General features: G+C 33.7%; 3 protein-coding genes across 12 annotated transcripts; 2 read left to right on the forward strand and 1 right to left on the reverse strand.

The window, feature by feature from the left end:
* Positions 1 to 895: 895 nt before the first annotated feature.
* On the reverse strand, positions 896 to 5050 carry LOC111005912 (S-adenosyl-L-methionine-dependent methyltransferases superfamily protein). Of its 8 annotated transcripts, none has more exons than XM_022277607.2 (10): positions 4671 to 5050; positions 4440 to 4584; positions 4104 to 4194; positions 3135 to 3332; positions 2761 to 2999; positions 2509 to 2640; positions 1788 to 1855; positions 1593 to 1654; positions 1354 to 1481; positions 896 to 1255 (listed from the first exon to the last, which is right to left on the reverse strand). In XM_022277607.2, the coding sequence occupies exons 1-9, from the start codon at positions 4781 to 4783 to the stop codon at positions 1360 to 1362; spliced, it is 1170 nt and encodes a 389-aa protein (XP_022133299.1). In that variant the 5' UTR covers positions 4784 to 5050; the 3' UTR covers positions 896 to 1255; positions 1354 to 1359. The 8 variants fall into 8 exon arrangements, with proteins under 8 accessions (XP_022133299.1, XP_022133297.1, XP_022133298.1 ...); XM_022277605.2 differs by having other exon boundaries at positions 896 to 1264; XM_022277606.2 differs by having other exon boundaries at positions 896 to 1272.
* A 1151-nt stretch (positions 5051 to 6201) lies between these two features.
* Positions 6202 to 8692, forward strand: STR18 (sulfurtransferase 18). 3 transcript variants are annotated; one of them, XM_022276971.2, is made up of 6 exons: positions 6202 to 6361; positions 6523 to 6603; positions 6723 to 6802; positions 6912 to 6982; positions 7714 to 7761; positions 8452 to 8692. In XM_022276971.2, the coding sequence occupies exons 1-6, from the start codon at positions 6345 to 6347 to the stop codon at positions 8575 to 8577; spliced, it is 423 nt and encodes a 140-aa protein (XP_022132663.2). In that variant the 5' UTR covers positions 6202 to 6344; the 3' UTR covers positions 8578 to 8692. The 3 variants fall into 3 exon arrangements, with proteins under 3 accessions (XP_022132663.2, XP_087979178.1, XP_087979176.1); XM_088123052.1 differs by lacking the exon at positions 6202 to 6361 and having other exon boundaries at positions 6404 to 6603; positions 6723 to 6799; XM_088123050.1 differs by lacking the exon at positions 6202 to 6361 and having other exon boundaries at positions 6407 to 6603.
* Positions 8693 to 9763: 1071 nt separating this feature from the next.
* LOC111005809 (26S proteasome non-ATPase regulatory subunit 4 homolog) lies at positions 9764 to 14483 on the forward strand. The gene is made up of 10 exons (XM_022277444.2): positions 9764 to 9921; positions 10084 to 10197; positions 10602 to 10707; positions 11056 to 11170; positions 12159 to 12368; positions 12465 to 12777; positions 12998 to 13121; positions 13414 to 13514; positions 13634 to 13702; positions 14210 to 14483. Exons 1-10 carry the CDS (start codon positions 9910 to 9912, stop codon positions 14252 to 14254), a joined length of 1209 nt encoding a protein of 402 aa, XP_022133136.1. The 5' UTR covers positions 9764 to 9909; the 3' UTR covers positions 14255 to 14483.
* The last annotated feature ends 1514 nt before the right edge of the window (positions 14484 to 15997 follow it).

Below are 15997 nucleotides of genomic sequence, written 5' to 3' on the forward strand. Positions count from 1 at the left end.
CATAACAAAAGTAAACAATCTTACAAAAGAAAAACAACATAGGGACAGGGGTACAAACACAACACCCCATGTAGCGGACTGTTCATTAAACAAAGCCCAACGTGTCTTTTAAAATGAGTGACTTTTATGAGTTGAATTTTCATATTTTGTTAATGTTTTAAACTTTGTAGAAAGTAGGCTAAACGTAACAAAAAATTTCCATTGGAATTGTTTGTTTATATCATATTCAATACATATAGATTTATTAAATTAAATTAATTAATTTATGATTCCACGCACAATATTTAACATAAACTACATAGCTTAACCTTTTGTCAGTTTCAATATTAAAATGTGGGAAATTGGAAATTGATTTTGTTTTTTGAGTATGACAAAATTGAAAATTAATTAGAGCATACTTTCGTAATGCATTGCATCGTTATTGGAGGGTTCAAAAATTTCAGAAGAAATCCAAGTAACCCAACCCAACCCTCACTGGCCCACTGGTGTTTTTTGACCCAATTCTCGAAAAATAAATAATAATAATATTATTATTATTATTAAATACAACCCAACCTAAAAATATTAAGGTTTGATTAGATTGAATTGCCCATGATTTAATTCCATCGAGCAGAAAAACGACCACCCAAAATTTTTTAAGTAGTTTAAAAAGGTACTCTCTAACAAGACTCGATTCAACCCAACCCAATCGATGTACGCCCGTGATGCTTTAGTAGTTAAAAAAATAAAACTCGAGAAACAATAATTGAGGTGTTACAGTTTCGCGCCATATTAAAATATACCCTTTGGTGCAAAATGCTTATGTTATAAGGAAGATCAGATCTAAAGCCGTATGAATTGGTGGAAGCTGACTAATAAAATGTGTAAAAAAAGAATTAATTAAATGCATGTAGCAAGAGTAAAGGACAAAATTCCATCTAAGAAAATAAATTGACAGCAATTGTTAGATGACAAGATTTCTATCCAAGAGATGGAGAAAAAAAAAAGCAAAATGAAGCAGACGGAGAAGCCACATTCTCAAACATGAGTTTTTTTTTTTTTTTTTCGCTTGATCCTGCTACATTTGATTGTCAAGGTAACTCGTACAATATTAAATCTTAAGTAGGTAGCCACCATGATTTGAACTCATTCCTTTTAAGCCCTCCCATTCACAAACAAAGGTAAATTTGAATCTCCACCCCCATGGAGAAAGATGAAAGAACTCAAGGGTGAACAATAAAACATCAACTACAATCTGCTTCAACCGGGCTTGTCCCTGCCAGAACTTCACGTCTGAATCAATATACAGCAAATTGAAAACTATCACAATTCACAATTACGCTAAAAGATAAGTTATGTGGCCATGATTCTCACATTTATTTAGCCAACTTCAAAAACTTGGCTACAAAAAGCCCACTTGTCTGTGATGTCAGAGGATCGAAGCGTAGGGTCTTTGGTATTCTTCCACCCCTGCAAGGCCAATTTCTGGCACCTTCTATCTCCTGCAACTCTGAAGGATCACAAAAACAATAATACTCACTCTACTCTTGATTCAGTTAAGAACCATTATTTTATTTTGTAATTTATAGATTTGCAAAGACTAGAGAATCTACCAGCAGAAGCATTATCCTTGAGAAACTGTTCCACAATATCCTCATTCTGTGCTACGGTCAGACTGATCAAAAGAAAGGGTACGCCTTAGATTATATGGCATCCGTGTGTATGTTTTTGGGTGTTTTTTTTCTCTCTGTTTAAATTGATGTGGTTCTGTTTTCATAAACTAAAAGATTACAGCCAATAGAAAGAACCTGCAGGTGCTGTACACAAGTATCCCCCCAGCTTTCAGCAACCTAAAACCATTGGTAAGGAGTCTTAACTGCAACAGAAAAAAGACCGACATCCTTTTAGTTTTACGGAAGCAAAGATGATCAGAGGTTCAGAGTGCAAGAAGGAAATTTGAATAGCTTCAAAAGATCCTCTCATTTCTTTTTGAAAATAACGAAACAGTGAAGGCTTTTGCAAACTAAAAGAGGGCCCAAACAAAGAAGATAAGCATCACATATTCTACTTGCCAATGATAAGGAAATGCAATCCAGCAGATCCAAGAGAGCTTAGACTGACATAACTTTTATCCAACTACAACATCTTTTTTTTTTGTTATCCGTGAGTGTTCAGATTAGTTTGTGTGCATCTCAACTAATCCCACGGGACAATTGTTTGACCCTACTACATTTGGTTGTCAAGGTAACTCGTAAGATATTAAAACCTAGGTAGGTGGTCATTGGTCACCATGGTTCGAACTCATTTCAAAGCCTTTTCACTATTTACATGGCACTTTAGACCAACCTAGGATGGTTTCAACTACAACCTTTTTAATTTCCAATACATGAACAGATGCTTTGACCTCCATATATAAGATTGATCAAAAGATTAGGAACATTCTGAAACACGTGCAGAAAATACATTTTCTTATCAAAGATAACAATACTTGCCCCAAATAAGAAATAACCAGATTAATTTGATGAGTACCTGAAGTACACTCAAATTGTCTGTCCTCTCAGCTTCTAATACTCTGCGCTGAAGAGATGTCCAACCCCAACTTTCAAATTTCTGTATATGCTTTACAGAGCCATCATGAGTGCATTCAGCATCTACTAGGACCTAAATAAATTTCAAATATCATCAACCCAAAAATCCAGTGGGCAATACCAAGAGCGCCAGAGTGACAACTCTTCAAGAAAAGACGAGAAGTGGAGGGACAATAAGCATAATGCAGTTTACCCTATCATACCCACAGCTCAATATCTCACTTTCTGAAGGGCTTCGGTATATCTCACTCTTACTGAACCCAACCACACCGGATTTCAGCCCATAATAGATAAGTTCTGGATCTTGACACCTCTGAGCTAATGCTGCAGCAATGTTTTGTTTTGCTTTGGCTGCTTTTTTCCTTTCCTTCCATGATCTTCTCGACGTCCACTCCTTCAATCTGTCCAAACTATCTTCTGGTGTAGATTCACCTATATGAGACTAGACAGATCATAACTAATTAAAGAAACAGAAAGATGACTAGGTGAGCAAATAGAATCAACAGGTTAGTTGTTCAATACAATTTTATATTAATGATAAAGGTATTTAGATCATCAAGTGGTTACCTAATCTAGATTCTGAAGTAACTTTCACAGGAATGAGAGCAAATGCCGTTCCGTCAGCAACAAAAAGTCTGCAAATATCACCAAGAGCATATTTTTGCAGCAATGTTCTACAAGCAGCTAAACGATGCTGTGAAACATCTACTCCAGTTACAGAACCCAAACCATCAAGAAGGTCTACGATCATGCAAAGTTTGGCCCCTGAATGTAATGTGATCCCATGTGAGAACTAGATGAATGACTGATTAATTGTTCAAATATGTAATACATTATAAGCTGCACCATATTAATTATTCACTGCACAAGTATGTTACATTAAATAAACATCTAACAGTATGATAGATGAACATATCAAATTTAAATAAACATCTTCCTGAATTAAATTGTTTGGCAACGTCAAAAATAAATATTTATATGACAATGGCCGTCACTCCTTCTCCTCTTTTTATTTTTATTTTTATTTTTTTTACATTTGATGCTTCCCGATTCTCAACTATGCATCTCTGGAAGCCTTCCAGGTTCGACATGCTTAAACTTTTTAGTAATTGAGAGGGTCAAATGTTCTAGCACTTTCCCTTTGTTCAGGCTCCTGCTCATGTCGTTAACCCTGCTTGAAGATAAAAAAAAATTGTAAACTAAAACACTAATATGTCATATAGAAGTGTCGAAGATTGTTTAGTTCATTTGAATGTGGTCAAAATTACCACGGGAATGGTAGAGTAAAAATAGGTCTCAGTTCTGTTTTAAGACGAAGTGTCACGACTTAGTTGTCAACATTTCGGGGAAGAAAAAGCTTTCCCCTCTATCCATATCCATCCCAAAAACATTTAAACTGTCGGTGCTTTTACTGTTTACACTATCGTTATTTTCCTCAATGGATAAACCTTACAATGAAGTTGGCAGCAAATAGTCAGTTCTACCCACATGTACAACTAATTATCGAAACCAAAAAGCTATAAAGTAGCATATTACCGGGAGCAGCACAAAGATCAAGGACATGATTGCCCGGTAAAATGTCTAGAGCAGAAACAGCGGCACCGGAAGCTGCATCTATTCCATATATCTGAATGGAGAAACAACAAATTGTACAATGAAAATGGAAGATTCAGAATCCAATAGACAGAATGAACTATATTATATCTATGTCAAGTGGCAATATTTGATACCCAGAATATTCACCCATTCCAATTACGGAAATTTTATAAACAAGTACCAGAATGAAGATAAGTACAAGCAACCATTTCCGGTATAATCAAATTTCCACAAGTCCCGACTCCTGAGTTACCAACTGATGCTGAAGTTCCTCACCTTTCCTGTCTTGTAAGAATTGGAGCTAGCAATCTGCACATCAGGCGGAAGAGAATAAAATCCAGGCAGCCAACTGACTCGCTCAAGCTTGCACTTGATCTCAGCCTCTATCTCCTCCACATCGGCTTCATAACCAGGCTTCAACCTTGACATTGAGACTAAATTAAACAAAATGGAGGACCAAAACATTAACCACCAGTTCGAATTAACTGGGCATCGATGTACATGTACCTAACATAACGAGGGGTCGAATCGGTAGCAGCGTAAATGGAAGCGTCCAGGCCATTCGCCTTCAGGAAATCGAGGAACGCCGCCGGCAACGGCGATGTAGAAGCTTCCTCCATAAACCAAGGCTATAAGCCAAAGCCAAAAGACGAAATCAATGGAAGAAAGAAGTGGGTTTAGATCTGCGGCGGCGATCGTAGAACTGGGAGTGTGTAATTCGCCACTTGCATTGAAACCACGGTCGTGGGGCGCGGTATTGTGCTGCAGTTTCGTCCCGCGAAAGTCCAAATGATATTTTCCCGAACCCCAAAAATAATAATAATAAGAATAAAAATGGGGAAAAAAACCCTAAAATTAGGGTTTCAAAGTTATCAACTTCATCAGAGTGGTCATTTTTCCCGGGAAATTTTCGACGGCGTAGTATTCCCATTTATTATAAATCAACGTAGGTTCCAATAAAATTATTTATGGTTTCTCAAGAAAAATAATAATAAACATTTTTTAAAACAAAAATTAATAATAATAAATTATTTATAGAAGAAAATTTAATAGGAATAGAAAAAGGTGGATACTCTAGTACCAAACCTAAACTTAACTCCAACAATAAAACTAAAGCAATCATTTAATCCTGTTTCAAAAAAAAAAAAAAAGTAATCATTTAATCCAAAATTTTCATTATCACGTGTGGTAGGGTAAGCAGGTCTATTCAATTTCTTGTTTTGGATTTTTCTTTTACAAATGTTATGTATATTACAACAAAATTATATGTATACAATACTTGAAATTGATGCATGACTATGAAATTGAAAGAGACAAGAAAATCACCAACAAAAGTACATAAGAAGGTCGAACATGACCAATATAGATAAATATAAAAAGAAACACAAATAATTCTCATACAAAAGCCAATTACAACATAGAGGGCAGCATATTAAAAATTTGAGGCTAAGATCATATTATCTTAATAACCACCCACAAAAACCACCAAAATTGACCACTAAAACAACTAAAATATAAAAATGAAACTAATTAAATCAATCGTAGTCAAATTTATGGACTACTTTTTATTTTTATTTTTTAACTGTTTTAATCTAAGGAGGTAATAATTCAAATATCGGAATTCAATTATGCTGAAATTCGCAATTAAATTTTTTTTTTGGTATATATTATTATATCACTTTACAATGGTGGTTAGAGATGACTAAATTTAATCTCTTTAATGGACATGTGACGTGAGCAAATTCGTTATCAAAACCAAATAAATTAGCTGACTACGTGAAGTTTAACACCAATCTAAAAAAAAATAATATGGACAAATGAAAATCCACCTCATCATCAACATTCATCACTTTACTTATTGCTCATCGATTAGAAAAATTTCCATTATTAATTAAATACAAAAATGGACCAACATCAGCAATGTTTAGTTGAGGAAGAGGATTCACTTCCCACCCAATCCCAGCGGACGTGGCAAGACGACGTGTCGTCCCAAAAAAGCAGGAACGATTGAATCTGTTTCAGTTTCCGGCCTCGATTCAATCTCCCTCTCATTATAAAACAATAAAAAATTCGTAATCTCTTATTCCGCTTTCAAACTCAGCCCGCCGCTGATTTTCCGGCTGTTTCCGCCGCCATTCTTCCGCCCACTGATTCCGAACCACCGGAATTTCTCCGCCAAGCATGGGCTCCATCAATAGGTCTGCTCTCTCCTTTTCATATTTTGTTTAAATTCCTTCTCCTCATTTTCTCTCATCGTTGCATTTCGTTTAATTTCCTTCGATATATTTCAAATGGGTGCTAATTCGGATCTCCTTCTTCCATTTGGACTTGTGCTCTGTTTTGTTCTCGTTTTTGGCAGCGCCGGTGCCGGAATCGTCACCGTCGACGTCAAGACGGCCAAGGAGCTGCTCGATTCCGGCTACGCTTTTCTGGACGTTAGGTTAGGTCGAGGCTGCTTAATTAATTTTGTTTAGTTTTCAGTTTCTCGTATAATTTCTCTGCGCGGTTGATTTTGTTTTGTAAAGAATTGTTGGTTGTTTGTCGTCGATTTTTTTGTAGAACTGTGGAGGAGTTCGAGGAAGGGCACGTGGCGACGGAGAAGATCTTCAATATTCCTTATCTCTTCAATTCTCCAAGTGGTTGCGTTTCTTAAATTATTTGATTCGAAATCTCCTTTCTTCCTTTTTCTTCTTCATTTTTTAAATTTCTTTTTTCCGGCCAATTGACCGGAAAACGCGCCGTTTCCAGGTAGGGTGAAAAATGATCGGTTTCTGGAGGAGGTATCCGTGGTTTTCAAGAAAGACGACCGGGTCGTTGTGGTAACTTTTTTTTTTTTTTTTTTATAACTCCGATCTCTTTTACCTGTTTTTTTTTTCTTTAAATATTATTTCCATCACCCTGATAAGGTTTATTTTGTTTAATCACTCTACAAAATTATGATTATATTTTGAGCACAAAGCTGATCGTTAACATATATCTCTAACTTATATATTTCTAACTTGTTAACTCTAATTTATATATTTCTAACCATGAGATTGTGAGTTCGAATTGCTCCACCAACATGTTGTATTAAATATATATATTATTTATTTATTTATTTATTGAGATTGTTAAATTTATGATATAAAAAATAAAATTTAGACAAAATTAAATTTTTTAAATTTAAAGTAGAGAAACTTAAATAATATTTCAACTTTAATCTTTTAGTTTGACTATACTAAGTTGGCTTATTTGCAGTGAGCCAGAGACTTGTTCAGATAGTTTTCAATACCACGATCGGTTTTTTTAATAAGAAAGTACTCTGTGGTTATTACCAACTAATCCAAAATTAGCATTGGTTACTGACTTGATTTATCCTCAAATAATAATAATAAATAAACTGACTTGATTTTGTTGTATTAATTTAAATTTAATTCAATATGAAAAAATACACGTATGCTTTATTGGTTATCAGATGCAATCACTGCTAAATTTCTAATAGTGTTCATATCTATTTAATCGATTAGTGACTAAGTATTATTATTAAATATGATTTTGTACCTTTCACTAGGGTTGTCGAAGTGGGGTCAGATCTCTACAAGCCATTGAGGAACTCCACGTAAGTTATAATGTTATATTATATTTATTATATTTTTTCCTCGTAAATTAGTTATTGTTTTTCTTTTTTTCGTAAATTTTTTTTTTCTACAAAGTGGGTAACATATATTTGGTTTATTTGAATGGTAGGAACATGAGATAGTAAATTAATTTTGTAGATCAATAAATTACACATATAATAAATGAGTTAAGATTTCTGTGAAATGTTTAATATCAATCATTGAAATAGTTTTTATGCAAGATTAAAACAAAATTAGTAGATTTTAGTACTGTATTCTAAATTTGAAAATTCAATGAGTAAACCCGATTAAATATTAAATTTTAGAGGTCAGTGTAGTATTACTAAAGTATTTAATCGATACCATGTAAATTTGTATTTTAAAATATATAGAAAATAATTAATTGAATACTTAAATTGAATTAACTATTGAATCGATAGTAAATTTAAGTTCATAGTTTAAATTTACCTTATCCTCTTATTCCATTTTCTCAAGAAAAATATATTGACTGTGATTTTAAGTTAAAAAGATATACAACATCAATGGGAGTATACTTCAACTAGGTTAAAAGATAGATTATTTACCCGATTGAGGTTCGAATTAAATTATTTTAATTATAATTTATTAACAACAAATCCATTATTTAGAGGAACAAACAAAATATATTAATTTTATAAAATTTGAGATTTCAGGATTACCAGCATTTGAAAGATCTGGGTGGAGGATATTTGACGTGGGTGGATAATGGATTTGCCGTGGCTAAACCAACAATCAAGACAACTGACTCAAAAGTAGCCAACCTTAAAGTTGAGCTATGATTTATCCATTACACAACATAGTAAATATATTTATGATTAGATACCTATCAAGACGTTGCCTACCACATGTATGAATGTATTATTCTAAAGAATTTCTGTCTTCCTGATGCATTTATATACCTGAATAACGTGGGCTAATTTATGGTAATATATATACGCATATATCTTGTGGGATAATTGAATTTATGGGGATAAAAAAATATTGTTTTTAAAAAAGAAAAAATTTGCTTAGTGTACCTAACAAAACAGCAATAACAATGGGATATATATATCTTCTCGGGATAATTGAATTTATGGTGGTTAAAAGACATTGTTTCTAAAAAAGTAAAAATTTGCTTAGTGTACCTAACAAAATAGTAACAACAACTGTATGTATGTATATATATCGTTGGGGTAATTAGATTTATGGTGGTTAAAAAGTAAAAATTTACTTAGTGTACCTAACAAAATAATAACAACCGGATGGATGTATATATATCATTGGAGTAATTGAATTTATGGTGGCTAATAAACATTGTTTCTAAAAAAAAGGTAAAAATATGCTTAGCGTACCTGACCAAAAAAAAAAAACAATAATAACAAATAAATAATAATAATAATAACTAGATGCCCAATATATAACCAAATATAAAGGGTTGTCAAAAGTATTCACAGAACACGATGGGGATAAAACTAAAATGTTAATTAAGGGTTTTGTGTGCATTATCTCTTAAAATTAAAATTTTAAACTTAATTAAGGGGGAAGATATATATAAATTATTGTTGAGTTAAGTTTATTTTGACATGTTAATTTTATTTTTAATCGTTTTTTGTCTGTCATAATTTTAATACTACACTATACTCAATATATTTTTTGAAATGTAATCATAAAAAAATTTATGCTAGGAATAAAATTCGTGTTAAATTTGTATAAATAAAGATTAAAATTGTCACTTTTAATAGTACACGGATCAAAAGAAGCTTTTTAAAAATATATCGACTGAGATGAGAAATTTTACAATTTCCTCGTTAAAAAAAGGAAAGAAAGAAAACTATGCACTCAAACGACGTCGTTCCCTGCCGTTCTTTCTCTCTCTTAATTGTTTTTTTTTTTTTTTTTCTGAAAGAGCCCAGTCGTCCTCTTCTCGTTCTATCTCGAATGGTCAGCAAAGACGATGTATTACGTGGCGCCTTTTATTGGCTTAATATAAACAAGAATACGATACTGCGAAGCACCAGATTGCATCCTCTTTGGTTTAGGCAGCAAGCAAACTTCAAGCAAAGATCGAACTCGAAGTATAGCATAGCGCCAGCTTCGTCTTCCACAGTTCTACGTCTTCTGGTTCTGCAACGATGGTGCTCGAGGTAATTTTCATCTTAAAATCTCTGTTTTCTTTTCCAGAGCTTTTGATTCTCTTACAATCGCGAGATTGCATTCCTTAAATTTTAGGATTACGATGTTTTCCTGTTATTGCTATAGCAAGTTAGGGTTTATTAATTTGACTATCTATGTATCGGTTGAGTCAGGCGACTATGATCTGTATTGACAACTCCGAATGGATGCGGAACGGCGATTATTCTCCTTCAAGATTTCAAGCTCAAGCAGATGCCATCAATCTTATTTGTGGAGCTAAGACGCAGGTCACTAATCTTAAAACCATATTTTTGTTTTCTCTAGCTGTTTTAGCTATGGAAGTCTATAAAAATTAGGAGGAGCCTTTATTATCAGTTATACTCGCAATTGAGATTCTGCTGTATTCCTTCATTCTTCATCATTCTTCTTTACTGTCGATTCAATTAATATCGCAAGTTGGTTGCTCACTTGCTCTACGGTTCACGATATGGGATTAATTTTATAGTACGTGTAGTAATGAGAAATCACATCCCGATAATTGCACTGTTAGAAATTTTTTGGTTAGAAGGAATGAATAAGAGTAGGAGGCTTGTTGTATTCAAAATTTGCTTCTAGTGAAGTGACCAGTTTTATGTGTGTTTTCCTGGATTGTTGTTCTGCGTTGGGAATGAATATGTTTGGATTCTGACAGTCTAATCCGGAGAATACGGTTGGGGTTCTGACAATGGCGGGAAAAGGTGTTCGTGTGCTCGTCACTCCCACCACTGACCTTGGCAAGATACTGGCATGCATGCACGGTTAGTTGCATTTATTCTTGTTCTTGCAGTATTGCAAACCTACCACCAGAGACCAATCTGCTGTCCTTAAGTGTTGCCCCTTTTCTTTATTCTTCCCCAGTTGTCTGTAGTCAGTCGCAAATGGAAGCTTTTTTTGAATGATGCTTAGGGTTCAATTTCTTATATTTATATTATTATAGAGAGGAAGTCAGACCAGTTTTTACCGGAGCAGGTTATTGCTCAACTTAAAAGCATTATACTGTTGTATAGAAAATTGTCAAGTTCGCATTGCTTTGTTCTATCTATTAGTTTTACTCCATCTAGACATCTATTAAGGTTCTGAAATTATGTCCTGAACTTTAAATCTAGGTTTGGAGATAGGTGGTGAGATAAACCTGGCAGCTGGCATCCAGGTGGCTCAGTTAGCTCTTAAGCATCGTCAGAACAAAAAGCAGCAACAAAGAATTATAGTCTTTGTTGGAAGGTATGTGGTTTAAAAGTTTTGTATCCCCTCTACCACGAATTTGGTACTCCAATAAAATATTTTAAGAGGTTTTTGAGGCTTACACTTGAGGATGCAATTTTTAAGTACTGAGACTTATACCTAGAATATGCTCACCTTTAGGATGCAAAATTTGTCACGACGCTTAAACCATGGGTGTTCATGCTCGGGTTAGGTTAAATTGAATGATTCTTTGAAGTTTCAACTAGAAGTTCATCTAACTCAAGTAACCAGCTTGCTGATTGATGAACCCCACTCGAGCCTATTATAATTGATCGTTGGCTCCAATAATTTGGGTTCTTTACTCCAAATACAAGTTTTCCTATTCAAATGCATTAAAAAAGAATCTCACTAGTATCGATATTGAAGACTGATAAACTAATAATTTACATAAAACTGTCACAAAGTTTGTTAATTTGAAGTTCACATTAATATCTTACCATGAAAAATAATTTGAAGTAAATTAATTGATAAACTTCTATCTCTTTTGAAGCAACATGTGTGCACCTCAATCTCATTGAGAAACAAATGCTTCCCGAATGAAAGATCGCAACCAGCCACTAAAAGTTAAAATTGTATAATAGTTTGTAAAATTTTTTATGTAGAAGTAAATCTAATCCTGAAATCTAAGAGTTTAATTGTCAATTTACCTAAATGCACAGTGTCTGTACATTTGGTGAATAAATGCTCCTCAAAATCAAATGATAAATCGCAATCAGCCAATGAGGGTAATCCTAAGGAAATCTAAATTTAAATTATGTCATTTGTGTTAAGGCCTCTCATAAGGGTAGTATTCGAAGGAAGACTTCAATTTTATAGGGATACTTTCCTTCCCAAACTCGTGTATCGGTATCTTTGGAGAAATTAGGATCCTGACAAGACAAATTTTGAAAATCCACTTTAGCTTTTTAAAGCACTGATTTGTGATTTCAGTAACTACTTATTTATCATTACACAATGTCTGATGCAGTCCTGTTAAACATGAGAAGAAGTCATTGGAGATGATAGGAAGAAAGTTGAAGAAGAACAATGTGGCCCTTGATATTGTTGATTTTGGCGAAGAAGATGATGGCAAACCTGAGAAATTGGAAAGTCTTCTTGCAGCCGTGAACAGTAACGACACCAGTCACATTGTTCATGTTCCTTCTGGTCCAAATGTGCTGTCTGATGTACTCATCAGGTTGGCCTTTGACTTCTTTCTATTTCGAGATCTTTGGTATATTTTGTGTTATAACTTGTTATATCCTCATTTTAAGTTTTCTTTCTTCGATTTCAGTACTCCAATCTTCACTGGAGACGGGGAAGGTGGAAGTGGTTTTGCAGCAGCTGCTGCAGCTGCTGCTGCGGGTGGTGTAGCTGGTTTTGATTTTGGGGTTGATCCCAACTTAGATCCTGAACTTGCCCTTGCTCTTAGGGTTTCTATGGAAGAGGAGAGGGCCAGACAGGAGGCAGCTGCTAAGAAGGCTGCAGAGGATACGGCAAAGCAAGATAAAGGAGTTGAGCAGCCATCTGGCTCACAGGATGCAACTATGACTGAGCGTCCTGGACTTGCAACTTCTGATGCTGAAAACAAGACTACTGATTTAATGGTCAGTATAGCTTGGTTTTCAGAAAATTGTATTACAGCATTTTGCTAGATTGCTCTTTCAAATTCTAGCTCTTTGGAGTAATTTGATTTTAACCTTCAGCCTTTTAACAATTTGATCATTTTTTCTTTACCAATTTGAATATCTATTCTGCCCGTTGTGATACGTAATTGGCAGAAAGGGAAAAACAATTCTTATTATTTGAGTTAATTCTGGATGATAGGACGATGAAAATGCTCTGCTACAACAAGCTCTTGCTATGTCAATGGATAATCCTTCTGCAGCGAGTGACATACGAGACATAGACATGTCAGAAGTTGCAGCAGACGATCCTGAATTGGCACTTGGTAAGTCTTTGCTGTTCATATTTCTCCATTTTTTTTTTGGTTTTGCACCAGTACATACTTGTATTCTCTCTGTCTAGCATATTTTTTTAGAGAATTGTTCAAAGCATTACTTCTTTACCCAATTTGCTGCATAAATTAGCCAATTTTCTCAGACGAGTTAGTGATTGATAGCAAATAAGAGGACTCAAAATATCCTTTGATTTTTGGCAGTTACCTTGTTTTATATTTTCGACTCATCCATCCATGCTAATGGCTCTCCACACGAATCATCTATCTTATTTGTTGCTTGCAGCTCTTCAGTTGTCTGTGCAGGAAGCTTCCAGTGACTCAAGCCAGTCAGATATGAGCAAATTATTGGCCGACCAGTCTTTTGTTTCTTCTATTCTAGCTTCAGTATGTTTACATAGTTTCAGCTCTTCTCCCCCATTTTCCCTTTCTTAATTGAGAAATTAAGCATAATCGCATATCGGTTGCTTTGCTTCCAGTGAAATAGTAATAGAATCCTTTTGCAGCTTCCAGGCGTAGACCCAAATGATCCTTCCGTAAAAGATTTGCTCGCCTCCATGCAAAGCCAGTCAGAGGTGAGTCGTGTAAACTTTCGCTGAACTTACTGATGAAATTGCAAATATGATAACTGCTTTTACCCGAGGCCTGATCAAGTAGTTAGTTCAGAACATGTTATTTATAGTTCTCAATTTTGCTCATCTTTTAAAATTCTCAATTTATTCAAAATTCTTCGCGCACAAAAGAAAATTGTTAAAATTTATTAACAAGAAGGTGATGTATGATTAAATTATTATTTTATTAACATATCTAGACACGTGGACATACTGCTTAGATTTTACTTAGACCCATGAAATCAATCATCAGTGAAATTTGACCAATTCATCAACAAAATTTATTTCTTCCAAATGGTATGCCCAGTCCAAGTATGTAAAATAATAATTTAATGATACATATGCTTTTTGCTACGGAATTTTAACATTTGTTTTATGAAAGGATCTAATTGAGAATGACTAATAAAAGAAAATGTGGATACATGAATTTAAAACTCGGTTTGTGTTTACACATGCTATATTTTGCTGTAGGACAAGAAAAACGAAGGCAAAGAATCAAAGGAAGATGAGAAATGAGGCATTTTCGAGCTCAGTTCCCAGCCATGTTTTAAACTCGGGAATTCACAAACCCGTCAGGGAAGAGATGCTCGACACCATTATTCTCATTTGTCACCTGTCTCTAAATTGTTATATTTTCATGATAAATTATGTGGTAGGTATGTGCTGCAATGTACCATCCCTCCATCGTGTATCTTATCTTGATTCATTATCTTCATTATTACAGAGGCCATAGAAGTCGTTCACATGTGATAGGGCAGGGCTGCTAGCTTTGGACCATTTGTCTCTTCGCATGCCCATTTTAAACATTTTGATTATTGAGTGAAAATGGCATGTTTGCCCTTTCCGAAGTAGAAACAAAGAAATTTGTTTGCGAAACAGCAACTTGATAATTGAAAATTTTGAATACGTTCAGGACATAATTGAAAATTTTGGAAGATTTAGGGCCCAAATAGACTATTCCTTGACAATTATATTTACCGAAAGTTTTTTTTTTTACAATAACTAATAATACAAACCTTAGAATTAGATAGATGAATTTGTTTACACGTGCAGACAAAGCATCAAAGGAATACAGTGAATGTGGCATTGAAGTCGTACGCATGCGAGTGGCACCTAGACCATTTTTTTTAATTTTCACGCTTGCATTTAAAAGGTTTTGTTTTGTTTGTCCTTTTCGAAAAAAGAAAGAAAGAAATAAATAAAGAATAAAAATGATATGCTTGTGGAAAACGGGTTTTTAACAAAATTAGAGGTCTAATAGGTAATTTAGGGTGCATGAAAATATGGTTGTATTTAATGTTTTGTTTGGTATGGTGTTACCTACCAACTACATATTTAATTCAATCTAAGCTAATATCAATTAATTTATTAATTTTTTGTTATAACTTTTTTATAACTAGTATTCTACAATATTATATAATTTACATTATTATTTTTCATGTGTTATAATTAAGAAACGAGCTTATAACATGAAATAATATGTTAATCACAGTTTTTATTTCTTGTAATACAGTGAAGCATTTTACATTTTCAAGATCTGAAAACATAAAAATATTATTTTTAGAATTTCTACTATTTTGATCCCTTAATCCAAAAACAATTTTAAAAAATAATTATGCAAAACCTATATTTATACGGAATCTTTTTTCTTTTATTTTATTTTAATAAAGAACATATCATTTGTACAGTATAAATTATAATTTTTTACCTACAATAGAACTAGTTAGTTAATTAAGCTATCTTTTAAGTATGGTCGATAAGCTCTCTACCTTTCACTAGTACGATTGTTCCAATTTGTAAGCGTATTGATCATCTTCTACTAACCATCCGTGCCTATGAAAAAACACATCCAAACATGTGGTTTTGTCCTCTCTTTCATAGTTTAATAAGATATTTTTATACATTTCTTTGTCTTCCTTCTCTTTTTCTTATTTTTCCTCTACTCCTTTGATTTCAAAAAAGGAAAAAAAAATTGTTGGTGTTAAATTAATGTGATGCCAATGGATGCCAATGCCTACAGAGTGTCAGTAATGTGTTTGTCCTCTCTTTTATCCTTTACGGAGGAGTTCTAAACCTTTTTTCCTTCATTTTCTATAAATGGATCAAAGTTCATTTTGTTTGTTGAAATTCGTGAATTTTTAGAGATATTTACATTGTGGCTCGTTAAAATTAGTGGTAGATTAACAAAAATTTAATAAAAGGTAAAATTTCAGACAATTTGATTAAATTGAAAGTTTAGGTTGGAAATTGATACATTTT

Source organism: Momordica charantia (genome assembly GCF_013281855.1).
Source record: "Momordica charantia cultivar OHB3-1 chromosome 1 unlocalized genomic scaffold, Mcharantia_2.0 BLBB01000001.1, whole genome shotgun sequence".
In the NCBI taxonomy this organism is placed as follows: domain Eukaryota; kingdom Viridiplantae; phylum Streptophyta; class Magnoliopsida; order Cucurbitales; family Cucurbitaceae; genus Momordica; species Momordica charantia.

Bases quoted from the DNA above. Each gene is read 5' to 3' on its own strand.
- STR18 (XM_088123050.1), top strand. From the start codon at position 6,455: ATGGGTGCTAATTCGGATCTCCTTCTTCCATTTGGACTTGTGCTCTGT. The intron at 6,803-6,911 runs GTTGCGTTTCTT...CGCCGTTTCCAG, and splicing joins TCTCTTCAATTCTCCAAGTG to GTAGGGTGAAAAATGATCGG. The intron at 7,762-8,451 runs GTAAGTTATAAT...TTGAGATTTCAG, and splicing joins AAGCCATTGAGGAACTCCAC to GATTACCAGCATTTGAAAGA.
- LOC111005912 (XM_022277603.2), bottom strand. From the start codon at position 4,783: ATGGAGGAAGCTTCTACATCGCCGTTGCCGGCGGCGTTCCTCGATTTC. The intron at 4,195-4,439 runs GTGAGGAACTTC...TTCTCCATTCAG, and splicing joins ATTCTTACAAGACAGGAAAG to ATATATGGAATAGATGCAGC. The intron at 3,333-4,103 runs GTAATATGCTAC...CATTACATTCAG, and splicing joins TGATCTTTGTGCTGCTCCCG to GGGCCAAACTTTGCATGATC.
- LOC111005809 (XM_022277444.2), top strand. The intron at 12,369-12,464 runs GTTGGCCTTTGA...CTTCGATTTCAG, and splicing joins CTGTCTGATGTACTCATCAG to TACTCCAATCTTCACTGGAG. The intron at 13,122-13,413 runs GTAAGTCTTTGC...TGTTGCTTGCAG, and splicing joins CGATCCTGAATTGGCACTTG to CTCTTCAGTTGTCTGTGCAG.